General features: G+C 40.7%; 1 protein-coding gene across 4 annotated transcripts in view; it reads left to right on the forward strand.

The window, feature by feature from the left end:
* Kitl (kit ligand) overlaps positions 1 to 16336 on the forward strand; it is an 84802-nt gene that overhangs the window by 39006 nt on the left and 29460 nt on the right. For all 4 annotated transcript variants that reach the window (XM_006513314.4, NM_013598.3, NM_001347156.1 and 1 more), the window contains exon 3: positions 9464 to 9526. In XM_006513314.4, the coding sequence (XP_006513377.1) occupies positions 9464 to 9526 (63 nt within the window). The remainder of the gene's footprint in view (positions 1 to 9463; positions 9527 to 16336) is intronic.

Raw genomic sequence — 16336 nt, forward strand, 5'->3', positions numbered from 1 at the left:
GGAGCACTGGCTGATTTTTTAGAAGACCTGAGTACTGTAACTCCAGTCCTAAGGGATCCGATACCCAACTTCTGACCCCCTTGGCACTAAGCACACACATGATGAACAGGATATGCATGCAGACAAAGGACTCCTACACGTAAAATAAAATACATTGTAAACATAGGGGGTCCATTTGTTGGAAGATGAGGGTGTATCTGACACCAGGCTGAACATCTGAAGATGAATGCAACGCTGAAGAGATGTTTCTGGTAGGTGTTATTGCAAAGTGGCGGAAGGAACATGACTTACGAAGTACCACTTCCTGTAAATGTGAAAGTGGTATTTTCAGGCAGCACAGGTGGGTATTACAAGCAGCTCCTAAGATTCTCTATGCTTGCCTTTTGCTGCTGATTATGACCTTTTAATAATCACTTGTAACTTAATAAAGACCTATACAGATATACATTTTAAAAAAAAACAACCGACTCCAAAATCATTAAGATGAGAAAGAAGAAACATATGGAAAGGGAGAGTTTGGTAATGGTGACAGTAAAATATAATTTCTTACTCTGAGTGCAAATGTTAGTCACTGTGCAATAAAAAGGAAAAAAAAAAAAAACTGCCTTCCAGCACTTGACTCAGGGGAAAATCATCCAGGAGTTCCTCTAGCAAGCTCAGTATGTTTTCTTGCCTATTTTATATTAAGACATTTGAAAGTAAGTCAAGTTAGGAATAGCAGGCTCTGAAGATCCCTTGTTCCTGAATAAAGACTGATGCCATCTGCAGCCTGTATTTTATAGAGGAGGAAACAAAAAAGTATAACCCAACCTCTGAGAACAGAAAATTATTGATCGAGTTTGGTGAGTCAGTCCTCTAGCCTACAGTGTGAGTGCCCCACTGTACCAGTACCATAAGCAGTAGGGCCAGCAAGAGGGCTCTGCAGCTGGAGGATCTTGCTGACAAGCCAAGCCAACCAACTCAGGTTCTACCCCTGGCTCCCCGATAAGGGAGGAGAAAACTGACATTTATAAGTCGTCTTCAGACCTCCACATAAGCACTCTGGCATATGGCTGTGTGCACATGTGTGTGTGTGCAGACACACACAATAAATGAATGAATAAATAAATAAATAAATGCACTTACTCTTTAAATTTTTTCACAGCATAGCATAGGATCCAATTTGTGCTCATGTATACCCTGGCTAACATTATGAATTTGGGTATGTCTGTGTTTACATCCTCACTCTTTTACATTAGGTAAGTAGTTACCTTTCTAAATCTCAGTATCCACTTTGTGATATATATTAAACAAGTTTTTTTTTAAGCCAGTTATTATCACATAAATTCTCTCTGTCCCAGTTTTCTTGCCATTTACAATAAATTTATTATGCGTAATCTTAGCAAATGATTATGAGAGTTGAAATAGAGGAGTCTCTGGACAAGTGCCATTTGCCATTTATGGTGGTGGTAGTGTACTGGGTGTCAAGGGAATGTGGAGATGACCTATCTATAAACATAAAAGGAAACTAAAGTGTAAGGGAGCTGAAGGGGACCCCCAGGGCCCTTTGCCTCTTCGTGCCTTCAGGGACAGTAGCTGTCAGTGGTTCCTAGAGCCACCAAGCCTTTCGACTTTTGTTTATACATCCATGCTTCCAGATTGAACTTGGCTTGACGTAGATTTGAGCTTCTGAAAGAATGCTCAAAAGCCACTGCTTTAACCCAAATTTGTAGGCTAGAAGGAGCCCAGCCCCAGCAATCTCTCGGGGAGCTGTGTGGTTCCCAGTGCAGAAGTGCTGAGGTGCAGCTTGTGGCTGTGGGTTCAGGAAGCTTCATGTTTTCCTGGACGGTGCAAGTCGATGGTGGTTTGCCCAGAAACTGCAGGGCTGGCCTCTGTTTCTCCCGGTTATAAAGAAGTTAAGCATTTCCTATGCTAATCCATTAGCTTCATTCCTTCAACAGGAGTGACTCCTGAGGTAGCAGATCATTGCAGAGTTTCATTTAAAGGATGGTAGGACTGAATACCTTGGTGGAAGCTGGGGCCATGGGGTGGTTTGAGTACCATCGAATACCTACCTGTTCATCAGTCCATAGGCAAACTACTGAATGCAGAAATGAGAAACATGGATGTGATGAGGGTCCTTAACACTTCAGACTCTACATTGTACTCTCCCATGCTTTTTGTCCATTTTTTGTCCGAAGGAGCCACGTATAGCTTTCCTCACTTCTCAGAGAAGTCAGGGGCCCCAGGAAAATCTATGTGATTAGAGAATTTCACAGTCCTTCTCAGCTTTATATCATTTTACTCCACAATGATGTCTCATTAGGTTGGACTGCCTAGAATAAATCAATCTTGTCAGACAAAAGGGAATAGGGATTTGTATGGAAGAAGAGGACTTGGTTTTATAGGTGTAACCCTTCCTCTCCTCCTCTTCTTTTCCTCCTCCTCCTCCTCCTCTTCTTTTCTTCCTCCTCCTCCTATTCCTCCTCCTCCTCCTTCTTCTTCCTCTTCTCCTCCTCTTCTTTTCCTTTTCCTCCTCCTCCTCCTCTTCCTCCTCCTCCTCCTCCTCCTCTTTCTTCTTCTTTATGATTTTTTGTTTTGCCTTGCTATGTGCTCACAGTTGGTTTTTCCAGTGGAGATCATTGCTCTGTGCTCTCTACCAGCTCTGTCTTTACAGTAGGTGGCAGCTTGCCCTGTGCCACAGACTCTATGTTTGCTTGGGTGATACTCATGCCAAAGAAGCATATGATTTATCACTTTACTTTTTTTTTTTTTTAATTTCTTCTTGGACATTTTGTACTGCCCCTATGGTCCCCATGGCTTTTATTTGAAATTCTTCTGGCATGTTTACTTAGCATAATAGTTCATCTATTTACAGAACATTTTGCTTTGTTTTTGAAAAAAAAAATGTTGCAAGACTTGTTTTCAATGGCAGAGTCAGACCTACCTAAGGAAAGAGTCAAGTAACTGGGATAAGGATGAGCCAAACTTAAAAACGTCTATGGATAGTTGCAGTGTGGTGTTGAAAGTGTCTCAGTGCTCGTTTAAGAAGGAATCCAAATATTAAACTGGTTCAAGTGGATTCTTCCTGCCTGCTCTCCCTGTGATTCTTCTCATTTGTGGTACTCTCGTCCCTTCACTTGGGGGGAGGGCATTTAGTCAAATGTGAATTTTGAATTCTTCCTAGCTGTTCTGTTTCATCTTTAAATATCTGCTGAATCATGATTTGTCTTTCTCAAAACGTTTTCTGAGGTAGATTGATGTTCATGATCGATGACGCATTGCCAGCAGCCTGAGGAAAATGAACCAGCTGCTGTTTATGAATTACCAGGCTAATCTAATGAATTTTATTTCCTGAACCAACTTATCTTATGGTGATTGGGAAGCTATTGCATTTAGAAGCTCAATTACTATAATTTAGCTGGAATCATCATCATATATATTTTTTCACAAGATATATATAGCTATATATATCTAATCATAAGATATATTTATATATACTCATAAGATATATACAGTAATATATAATAACATGTATAAGCATATATATATATATATATATATATATATATACACACACATATATACACACACAGATACATATATGTTGTCTCAGTTGCTAATAGCACAATATCTCACTCTTGGAAAGTAATGAAGAGTTTTAATTTGACTCACACTTCTGGTCCAAGCCAAAAACTGCATCTAGTGTGTCTATCTGGAATAGTCCTAAGAAGGGGCAATGTACCACAAGGAGAGACAGAAAGCAAAGACCTAGTCTGGCTGGCTTATAGGGCAGACATACTCTTAAGAGAACCCTTTAATCTATGCATTATATTTAGAATACAGTCCATGTTCTTAAGGACAGAATCCTAGCTACCTCTAAAAGCTCTCACATTTTCCCACCGTGTTTCATAATGGAGATTAAATTTCAGTGTGACTGACTGTTGAGTTACTTTGATAAGCAACAATGCTTACTTAAATTGAACCCTGGAACCCACAGGTATGAGGGAGAATTGACTCCCACAGCCATCTTCTGATTTACACACACACACACACACACACACACACCATACACACACATGCTGCAGGGGGCAGGGAGTTTCAAATAAATGCAAAAAAAAAAAAAAAAGAGTCCAGCATTAATTTTGTAGGAACAAACCATATTCAAATCATGTCATTGTAAAGTAGATTTTAAAAAATGTCTTAGGCTGGGGTTAGTAGAGCTATTGACTAGCATACATAAGGAACTGGATTGGATCCATGGTACCATGTGCACATAGAAAAAATTGACCTGTTCTATTTGAAAGGAAACAGTGGCTATCATTTGGGTGTTGAACTAATAAGAGGCAAGTTTTCTGAAGTCATCTTAATTTTAAAATCACAATTGACTTATCTCCTTGGTTTCCTGTGTTTGTTGTTGCTGCTTTTTTTTGTTGTTTGTTTTGTTGTTGTTTTTTGTTTTGTTTTGTTTTTGTTCTTTGTTTTGTTTTGTTTTGTTTTAGAACTCACCCAGATATCCTTGAAAACAAACAAACAAACAAACAAAAAACTATGATAGCTGATCTAGTTAGGATTTTAGACAGAACTAACAGGAAAACCAAAACTATCCAAAGACAAAAAAAAGGATTTTCCTGAAGCATGCAGGAGGACTGGAAGCCGGGCCACTAAGGTGGATGTGTTAAGCATTCCTTGCTGTAGCCCGGATACTTAAACGTCACTGCTTCTGATGCGACTAAAGATCCTGACCTTCATATCCCTCCCCAACCCCCCCCCAGTCGTCCCCCGCCTCCGCGGCCCCAAAGGGTTGAAAAGAGGAAACCATTTTACAGATGGTGCCAAGGAAACCATGAGACCATGAGTCACTGCTGTGGACTTAGGAGAAACACAGAGAGCACAGGGTCTGGTCACAGATGTCCAAGTGCCCATTGGTTCCTTGACCTTTAAGGACCTTGACAACATTTGAGTCATGAGAACCATGCATTTTAGACCAGTGACCCAGAGATGGAGTTAAGTGTCCTGACTTGGTGTTCTTTTCTCCTGAGTCCAAATACCTGGAGGGCCTGGGAGGCAGCCAGTGCCAACTTACCTTGCCAAGACTTTTTCTTGGCCAAGTTTTGAGCCTTTCTAAAAACCACTCTCCTTTGCTGTTTTGTTGTTGTTGTTTTTAGTTTTGTTTTTTGTTGTTGTTGGTGGTGTTTTTTGCTTGTTTGTTTGTTTTGTTGTTGTTTTATTTGTTTTTTTTTCCCCCTAATGTCATTGAATATGTTCAAACCTCAGATATCTACAGAAAATTTACCTTCATCTCCTCCTCTCCTTGCCTCCAGATGCATTGTGCCTTCGTTTCTCTTCAGAAAAGAGCAGGTCTCCCAGAGCTATCAACCGACCACAGCATAACAAAATACAATGAGACTAGGCACAAAACCCTTTGATCAAGGCTAGGTTAGGCAACCCATTAGGAGGAAAAGGGTTCCAACAGCAGGCTAAAGAGTCAGAGACACCCCATTCCCATTGTTAGGAGTCCAACAAGAAGCCCAAGCTAAACAACCACAGAATGTATGTTGAGGGCCTATCGTAGACCCTTTAGGCTTCATGGTTCCTGCTTCAGTCTCTGTGAGCCTGGATCACTGCTGTTTAGTTGATGCTGTGGGCTGTGTTTTCATGGTGTCCTCCACCCCTCTGGCTCCTACAGTCCTTCCTCCCCCTCTTTCTCAAGGTTCCCTAAGCTCTGCCAAATGTCTGACTGTAGGTCTCTGTATCTGCTCCCATCGATTGTTGGAAGAAACCTTTCTGATTCTTCATTGGTCTTTCTGTGTTTCCCTCTTCCAGAGAGATTTCACATAGCCCAGGCTGAACTCAGCACCACCCCATGTAGTCGGTTTGTATCTCACGATGACTTTGAACCCCTGATCCCCGTGTCTTTACCTCCGAAGTGCTACGATTACCGGTGTGCAAGACCAACACTCAGACTTAGCTCCTGCTTTTCTAGAGATGACTGTTCTCTCATATACATGTTGAATAGATGTCCGGTACTTCCCTGGTAGCACTGTAAAACTCGAGGCTTATCTCTGGTCTCGCCACTCTTCCATCTAGACTAAATACTCAGACTGAATTTACTGCTCTGTTCCTTCCCTGCTTGCCAGAAACCCTAACCAGACTTAATCTTAGTAATTAACCACAGAATCCTCTTTCAGAGACAAAGTAGAAAGTCCTTGGAGATAGGAATCTCTTAGCGCAGCATGCAGAGATCCCTCCCTAATGTGTCTCTAATGCAATATCTCTTTTCTAGCTAGTCTCTCAAATATGACACAAGCTTCCAATTCCGTCTCTTATATATGATACTCTTGTATTCAATATGCTGCTCTCTATTGCAATCATTTATACACCATGTCTAACCCCTCCCTTCCTCTCCCTCCCTTCCTTTCTTTCCTGCCTTTTCTTAGGTACCTCTTTTTCTTTCCTTTACTGTGGATTTCAGAGACAGGGTTGCCTTCTAACCTAGGAGGGCTTGATAATGATTATGTAGCTCAAGGCTCTCAAACTCATGACTATCCTGCCTCTGCTTCTGAAGTGCTGGGAATAAAGGCATGCATTACCATGCCCAGCTAGCCCTTAGCATGAGTTATTTTGTGTTAAAACCTTTAGCCGCCCTGTAGTCTACTTTCCACTTAGGCATATGGAAATGAAAAGCTGAAGTAATTGAAGTAACTTCCCACACCTGAGTTAGCAGATGATGGGCCAGGATCCAGTGTAAACCATCTGTCTTCGGAACCTGTGCTGTTGGCCTGGACTTCAAACTCCACATCTTTGAGCAACATCTATCTTTCAAGTCCACGGTTCTCTCTTCTCTATAAAACTTTCCCTGGTGATCAATAGACATCAGAGACTTGGAATTTATCGCAGGGTTATTTGTGCTTTCTCGGTTTTATTGAGCATACTGCAAACGCTGAGAAAGTAATACCATGATGCACGATGTGACCATAAATACCTGTAGCTTCAGTCTTCCAAATCCTCTTCAAAAGGTAATTGGAAAGCAAACGGAAAGGCCAAGTACTAGCAAGAGCTTGCGCTGCAGCTTGGTGTGTAGACAGGAGCTCAGTGAGCCAGGGTTTTTCCCCTTCTCCAGGTCTTCCTGGTGCCTCTGACCTTGGAGGTGCCATTTAGCGTCCCATACCTCCATACTCCCTCCGCCCTCATCCTCATTTGTGAAATTGGCTTAATAAGGTATGCCTCATGGGATTCCAACAGTGACTATGAAAACTTACTATAATTTGTAAAGCCATATTCAAAAATAGTCTGTTTTTTTTTAGTCCCACCGGAAGTTAAATATAAGTAAAGTGTGGACTCCATCCTCGGGCTGGCACTGGGGAGCTCTTCATGTCCTGATCATAGAACGTTTTCTTTTGTGAGCTGCCTTTGGCTTCTGTAAATGAACTTCTCTGGACTGACTATGAAGCTGGCCAGCACCTCTCTTATCCCTGTCCTTTTGATATTCCCTAACCCTGAGGTTTTAAAATAGTGAATCTAAACTTCCATAATATAATGTAATGTAAATTGTATCTTCAAGAACCTGTATTTAGAATACTTACCACTTCTTGGTGTATTTTCCTCATGGAATGACTTTAATCTCCATGGTTAGTCCATCATGAACTATTCTATAAGTGCCCAGACTTGGGCCTGTTAAGGTTTACAGTGTGCCTTCGTTGGTGGGGCTTGTATAAAATGACTAGGTTGGTTTTGCTTTTCGAATTTGGGCAGGGAGACTTAGAAGGCATGGTAGGAAAACTGGTTGAGAAAAAGAAAGTTAAAGTATAGAGTTAACTCCTAAGATAAATAAAAAGTGTAGAGCTAAGATAAATAAATCGCCACTTTCTTGAGGAGCCCGGGTGTATTTCCTGTAGACCCTGAGAATTCTATTCTACTATTGGGAAGAGCATGAGATGGATAATGGTAGAGATTCACGAGGGAGGAGAATTCCATGTGCTCTCTGGCCACTAAGTGGATTACAGGTGTGTCACCATGCCAGGCTAGTATGTAGCATTTTACACATAGCTGCTTGGACACAGTTTGTTGCAATGAGCTAGAGAACAAAAAATAACAAAGAACAAAAAACAAAAGATGAACATGCGCTGCTGAGCCATGCCACAGTTCATCAGGAAACCTGAATTCTAGTCCACATAAAACACCCAAGAGGCAAGTGACTTCAGTGATTTGGTCTTCTTAAGTCTCAATTTCTTCACTTATTAAACACAGATGCTGTGTTGGATAGGTAATAATGTTACTTGAAAATGATTTGCTATTAATCATCATACGAGTTGCAGAAAGAGCAATTGTTAAATTTGTCCATCAAGGCTGAAATGAACGGGAGATGGAATAGTATTACCATGGGACCTGCTCTGCTCTGACCACTTCTGAGTTTGCCTAGCGTTTTCTCACTAAATTGCTTTCAAATTATATTGGCAAGACCAAGAAGCAACATATGCCTTATGTTATAGAAAGCCTATCAGAGATAACACACCCCTGTAAGCATGCACATGGTCCCAGCTTTCTATAGGAGCAATGAAGATATCAGACACAGAATAAAGACAGTATATGCCATTTTCCTAGCTAGTTCTCAATAAAGAACTTGGGTTCCTAGTTTATAATGTGTTTGGCATATTCCCTTAACTAGTAATAGGAGACTGAATCTCTGTTTTATAAATGAAGAAAATCAAGGGTGTGCAACTCAATTCCAAATTCACTAGTTTCCAGCCCATTGCTTACTCACTGATTCCAGCACTATTGCTATAAATGTGTTAGATGCTTTCAGAGCCTTTAAGAGCTAGACAGATTGGTGAAGCATGCCATGTCCAACCCAAGGTAAGTGAACTGAGACCTATTGCAAAACCCAACGTTCCTAAATTGAACTCTAAAGTCTTCATTTCTTTAAAAGGTAGCCTTGTGCTTCTGAAGGTTTACTGACTTTACCTAGGATCAACAAAGAATAGAAGCTCTCCAGCTTGAGTGTCTGTTAATGTCACCGTGGGGGTTGTTATGTAAAATGCAGTACATCTGCTGTGACTTGGGAACTTGTGTATGTAGAAGTTTCTTTCTTCATGCTGACCTATCGCTGTGAGAAACACTGAAAGTCATAGCGACTTATTTAGACACAAATTGGAAAATTGTCCCGAAGGGGAATTCCAGTGTTACAGTTGAAAATCAAAATTTATGAATTGTTTTTTCAAAAAAAACTCAATATAATTAATAAAGTGATGGTTGTAGGTTCTCCTCCAAGATCCATGACTTCACTAGCCCTGGGTGGTCGGCTAGGTCTCCAGTACTTGGTATGGTATATACTTAGCCACCTATGAGTGGATTGACAACCCAAGCACTGTATATTGGACAACAAAGGGGAATGAGATGTAAATGGTATGACAGGTTGGATATATGATTTTTTTCAAGAAATCTTTTTGTATTTACTCACTTTTTCATTTCTTGGTCTCTGTAGGTGGCAAATCTTCCAAATGACTATATGATAACCCTCAACTATGTCGCCGGGATGGATGTTTTGGTATGTACTTCACACATTTCTGACTTGCATTTTGGTAGCTAATGGGTAACTCGTGATCATCCACATTAAAGACATTATCAACTCGTTGTCTTGATAATTTTTCTTTTTAATTTCCCCCTCAAGCTGCTGCTAAGATTATCAATGAGCATTTCAGTATGTGTTTTATGCCTGCATGCTAAAAGAAAATGGCTCATCTTGGTTAGATTTAGCAACGGATGTCTCTTTTTCCTCTCTGCAACTCTCAAAGGGGCTTGAATGTAAAATCATGCTAAATTTTCTCCTTGGCAATGTTTCATTTATATGTTACTCTTATTCCTATGCCATTAAGAGTATGGAATATTTTATTTTATTTCTGAGCTTATTAGCCATGCAATGGGTTTTGAATAAAAGTATGGGGTTGTAATTTTGTTTCTATGTAAATTTTGGAATGCTAGGCTGTGGACAAACTCTACTAGGGTTATGTAGACCAAAAAGAGGTATAGTAACTCCACATGCTTTTATAAACTCCTAAGACGTAAAACTTTGCTATCTGGAAAGATGTGATGTTAATGCAGTTTGATACTATGTGTTGCAACTTGCAACATAGTCACATATTTTCAACAGGTGCTCTCCATGCTGACTCACTGTAGCTGTTGTAATCCTGGGGTAAATGTAAAGCTATTTGTGTTTCTTTCTCTTTTGCAACTCTCATTTTCCCCTAAGCCCAATAAATACTCATAGCATGCTGATTATGCACGTGCTGTTTCTGGGTTTTGTGGATCAGTCAGTCCAAAGTATATTATTTTGTTCTTTAAAATACCTTTCAAATACTGCATAAGGTTTTCATTTCAAGAGAGTGTCTGCAGCTATCCTTCTTTTGCTTGATAAGCATTTTTAGCACGAACTGCCCAATGCTTTTTAGAACTCCCTAGAACATGTATCTTCATGCTGGACCAGCTATACTCAAGCCTGGGCATTGTCTGTCCCTTCAGGTAGTGGGGTTTTCTGCAAAGAGAAATGTAAAGTCATAGCAGCTTGAAAACTAGTCAATGCAGTCATTTGATCACTTAGCAAGCATTCAGTGAAGAACACTAAAGAGCCTCCTGCACTGACAAATTAAAAAACTCTCATCTCAATGTTTGAGTCCTTGCCTAGCCTTTGGAAAGTTCTGGATTCCCTCCCAGCACTGCAAAAATAACAAACAGACAAACAAATAAACATCTTTGCAAGAATTGTGAGGAAAGTACATAGCCTTTTTGTCACGTTTTTTGCAAAATGATGTCACCATCCCCCCTACACACACACACACACACACACACACACACACACACACACACACACACACACACAAGGGTGAGAAGAAACCACACACAGTAGGTACACTTGTTCATATTTTACAAAGGACTCAAGGAGGTTTACAGCTTAGACTTATTTTGACCAGGGTTCTACAGTTTGTATACAACAGACCTAAAAAGAACACCCCTCCCTTTCCTATCCCACCCTGCTCCAGACATCTGACTCTTCACTCTGGGTTACTGAAAATGGGGACATGAAGAATAATTACCACGCTGAGCCAAGTGCTAGAAGGTAGCTTCTAGGCAATAAAGCCGTCCCACTCCGGACTGCAGCCCCCTTGAGCTTGGTGATCGCCAGACTTGCTCAAAGCAATCCTGCTGCTCTTTGCAAAGCAAGTGTTAAGCTGGGAAATAACTAAATAGATGATTTCGTGCTGGTCTAATCATAGACGGGTGCTAAATCATAAATTTCAGTATGGGCTGGTGATAGCTAGAGCCAGGCTTGTAAAAATAAAGCCGACTTCTTGCCACATATTTTGTGCGTGTTTCTGCAATTGAGAGAAGCCTGCTATTATTTGGTCTTGGCATGCTATCGTAGAACTACTGAGAAACATTGTTCTTGGCCACCACAGTTGGCAGGAAAAAAATGAAGCTGCTTCGGAGGGCTTAGTATGAAACTGGGGTCTTACCCTTTACCTTCATTTTAGAGGGTTCATTTCTGCCAAGACCAGAGGCGTTTCCCAGTTGAGTGGCCTGTGGAGATTTGTTGGTGGTCAGAGTCCCAGCTGCCTAATCTTTTGTCTTTAAACAATGAAGGGCGGAGTGGGACTTGGTGCCAGAAAGAACCCCTGGGGCCAAGGCAATAAAAGTCAGCCTTGGGCACTGGGCAGGATACAGTTTATTTTTCACTTTTATTGTAAAAAGCAGCTAAAGACTGAAAAGGAAAGTCTGCTTTCCTCACAGGCCTTCTTAGAAAATAACCTAGCAGAGTTTCTCTCAGAAATAGCAGGTTGTGGTGGTCACCCAGTTGGTATTCGAATCCACTGATAATCGCCAATTCAAAATCCTCACAACTATAAGACTGTAATACAGCCAGATGGGTAGGATTTTCCCCTGAACCCGTGAATGAACACTCCTGGGTCTTTCGTTCACCCAGCAGTTACTATAGAAAGAATGGGCGTGGGGGTGCTGGATGTGGCTGCACAGCTGTGTTCCCTAGGATGTGTACATCAGCCCTTAAACCAAAAGATGCCGGAGTTAATTGCTCATCCTTTTTAATTAGAGTCACAGTTTTCTTTGACGTATTTTGGAAATGCCTTAGTTGTACAGAATAATTTTCAGAATACTCAAACATTACCACGTGATCTACAGGCTCAGCTTTTTTCTTCCCTGCATTTATTTGCTTTCTCAAAACATTTTATCGACACGGATATTTTTACTATATCACTTTTTCCAAATAAATTATGTCCACCTGCTTCTAAATACTTTAGTATGTCTTTCTTAAACACGGAATTATTACCTTACCTTTCAGTAACATATTTTCAACTCTAGTAAATTTAGCAACAATACTTTAATGTCTTGGCTGTCTTCAAATTTATCCTTTTTGCGTTTTCATTTCTTTTCTTCTGGTATAGGTTCATTCCACTATCATGATTTACATTTTAATATTTTATTAAAGACTTATTTTTATTATTTTTAAATTGTGCATGCACACACGGTACAGGTGTTCATAAAGGCTAGAGGTATCGCTAAACATGAGTGCTGAGAACTGAACTTGGGTCCTGGAAGAGAAGTGTACCTTCTAACTGCTGAGCCATCTCTTCAATAGCTTGATTTTAATATCATAAATATTGTTTCCCTAGCAATATCTGGTCCAGTTCATCTATCTGGCTCAGAGGATTTTGAATAAGTACTTCAGTTAAGATTGAGAAGTAATTCAGTTACAATTTTTTGAGGTGGAGAGATTAGTTTAGATTGTCAAATGGGGCCAGTCATTGCACTTGCACCCTTTTCAAAGAATGATTCAGACCTGTCTAAGATAGAGAACAAGATTTGCAGAGTCCTCTGCTAGCTTTAGAGTTTGAAGCCGGAGCAAGAGGGATACTGGCGAGTGGCCTGTTAGAGCCAAAAAAGCCACAGCAAAGTTCTCCCTCACCCCTGATGAGCGCCTTGAGTTGAGATTAAGTAAGATTTATTTCATCCATCTGGCCTCAAGAACTGTAAAATACCCTTGATCTTGATTACCAGCTCAGTGGTAATTTGTTCTAGTTCCAATAGGACATCAACGGATCTTATCTTAAGTCTCCTTCAAAAGTCCCTCAGTCATTTCTTCATCTTTGTGGTGTTCAAATTTTTGAATAAGTAACCCTTCCCCTTGACACATGTCCTCTTTCAAATATGATTGATAGTTCCTACTAATTCTGTGGAATGTACGCATTCTACGGTGTCACACGACGGCAGTTGCTCAGACTGTCCCTCCCAGAGCATGCAGTGTTTATCATCCATGCATGGCTACTTAGTTTAATGTGTTCAACTGATTTCTGTGCATTACTCATTAACAGTCTTAGAGACACTAAAACAACATGGACATCCTGCCCCATATCAGTGTGTTAGGAGCTACTGGTCTGTAATGCATGCACTACTTTTTAGGGTTGCATCCTTTTTAGTTTGTGTGTTTGTTTGGGTGCCTTACAACCTAGGCTTGTTCCTCTGCAAGGCACACGGAGCCACTTACCCAGTTCCTAAAGCAGTTTTCAAAGGAATAGCTAAGAGGGAAGTTTTGGATTGAGGACCTCTGTTACTACAGTAACAGTAAGCCTAGCCTTCCTCAGGTATACGCAGCTTGACTCCGAGGTTATCCCCACCACCACCACCTTTACCTGGCTCTGTGTTCTCTTTTTCCTTCGTCTTCCCATGACTTATTACTGGATACTTCGGTTCCTTGGTTGACAGAATGACTTAGAAGTAATTATCCAATCGTGATCTATTCCTCCTTCATAGATGCTGACTGATCTCTGGCTCATCTTCTGAAACAGGGAAGGGTTTTATTGCAACGAGGGCCCAGAATGCCTTTTCCTGATTGTTTATGGGGCTATTTGATCGGTAGTCATCCTCTGGCTTACAGACTTCACAAGACAAAAACTATATAGATGCTGTTCTACACCTGCAGTGCCTTCTGTGTGGGAGGCACTTAATAAATATTTGACAGAAGGAAGCAAAGAAAGGAAGTAGGACCTTTCCTTGGTGTGGAATCACTTGTGATTTCCTTGATGTGGTAGCTTCATAAGTGGCAAGGCCATTATCTACACTTCTAGACTGTGCTTTCTCTCCCGGGTTAATATGGGACCACAGAAAATTAACACCACATATAGTCAGAGCTGACTATTTTGATTCATGCTGAAGACTTGGTGCTCAGCAACTTTGACGCTGTACCTGCTGAAGGAACGGTTTGTTTTATTATCTTCTAATTTCTGTAGAATTTCCTAAAAAGCATTCATTGTGGGTATACCATCGTATTACTTATAGGGCAAGTGAATATCGCAAGTGGTATGTGTTCATCTCAGTGCTGTGAGTAATGACTAAGATCTTTTAAAAAAAGAACCCTAATGTGTGGCATGCACTAATTGTCATGGCCATTATTTTTATTATGATGATGACAACTTGATAAGTTTGAAATTGGCTCTGGCTGTGTAGCTCAGGCTGGCCTTAAACTTTCAGCCCTCCTGCCTCAGCCTCCCAAGTGCTGCTGTTACATGGGTGTGCCACCATGCCCAGATGACAGTATTCTGATGTTATACCTTGTCTGCTTATTCTATCTTAAATTTAGAAAGAGTAGGGTTGGTCTCTTTTACTTTGTTGTACTTTTTCCCCATACTCTAAATGATTCTATGAGTATATAGTATTTGCTCAAAAAATCCTTACCAGACAACATTTAATGGTAGCGAAAACGCCAGGTTTGTGAGTATTGAAGAAGCCCATCTTAATCCACTAAGAACTAAGGTCCTTTTTGATAACAGGGAACTCAAGCTTAACCAGGAAAAAGAAAGGGAAGAGAAAAGAAAAAGGAAGGGAAAGGAGAAAGGAAAGGCAGGTAGGTCCCACTGTTATAAGAGGCTGTAGAAGAGCTCACCAACAAGGGCCTAGGCATGTGTGGGTCTCATGGGAATCAAGGTTACAAAGCTACCAGGGTTTTTTGTTTGTTTGTTTTTTGTTTTTTGGTTTTTTTGTTTTTGTTTTTGTTTTGTTTTGTTTTGACTCTCTGTATATTTTCCTGTGCCTGTGTAGAATGCTTCTTCTTTGTTCCTCAGAGCCTCCAAATTGACACACTATAGTTTTAGCCTGGCTCGAAGACTAATGATAGCTCCTCCCACCACCAGCGATTGTGGGAGGGATTTTTCTTATTGGCTTTTCTGAGTCAGGTGTCCACCAGCATTTAATCAGTGATTCCACAGAATTTGTCACTGGTTCACCCTAATCTAGGGTTCACCCTTGTGATATGGAGTACTTACTATAGAAATTCAATTCATTTAAGTAGATAAGTGTGCTTAGGTCTTTATCTACTACTCCCCTCCCCATTTAGAACGTAATACTTTTTAACTTTAATTATTGAGAGAGAGTCTTATGTAGCCTAGGATTAGCTCAAACTTACTATGTAGCAAACAATGACTTTAAGTTCCACATCCTTCTTCCATCCTTTGGAGTATAGAAGTTATAGTCCCATGCCACCAATACCTTCATTAAGAAAGTGCTTCTAAAAAAAAGATGCTAAAAGAAACTGAGGTGGATGGTGACCCTATAGGAAGACCAGCAGTCTCAACTAACCTGGACCCCCGAGATCTCTCAGACACTGAGCCACCAACCAGGCAGCATACACCAGATGATATGAGGCTCTGGACACATATACAGCAGAGGACTGCCTGATCTGGGCTCAGTGAGATAAGATGAGCCTAGCCTGCCAGAGACTTGAGACCCCAGGGAGTGGGGAGGTCTGGTGGGGTGGGGGGTCTCTTGGAGACATGGAGGGGAGGAGGCAGAGAAGGTATGGGATGAGGAATAGTCAGAGGGCAGACTAGGAGGGGGATAATGACTGGACTGTAAAAATAAGCTTAGAGAATAAGAAAGAAAGGAAGAAAGAAAGAAAGAAAGAAAGAAAGAAAGAAAGAAAGAAAGAAAGAAAGAAAGAAAGAAAGGAAGGAAGGAAGGAAGGAAGGAAGGAAGGAAGGAAGGAAGAAAGGAAAGGAAAGGAAAGGAAGGAAGGAGAAAGAAAGAAAGAAAGAAAGAAAGAAAGAAAGAAAGAAAGAAAGAAAGAAAGAGAAAGAAAAAAATGAAAAGGAAGCTTGCGATGGCACAAAGGTTAAGAGCACTGTCTGCTCTTCCAGAGATCCTGAGTTCAATTCCCAGCAACTGCATGGTGGCTCACAACCATCTGTAATGAGATCTGGTGTCTCTTTGGGGCTGCAGGCATTCATTCAGGCAACACGCTGTGTATATGATTAAAAAAAGAAGAAAAAGAAAAAAGGAAAAAATGAATAAACTA

The sequence above is a fragment of the Mus musculus genome, chromosome 10 (genome assembly GCF_000001635.26).
Source record: "Mus musculus strain C57BL/6J chromosome 10, GRCm38.p6 C57BL/6J".
NCBI classification, from domain to species: Eukaryota; Metazoa; Chordata; class Mammalia; order Rodentia; family Muridae; genus Mus; species Mus musculus.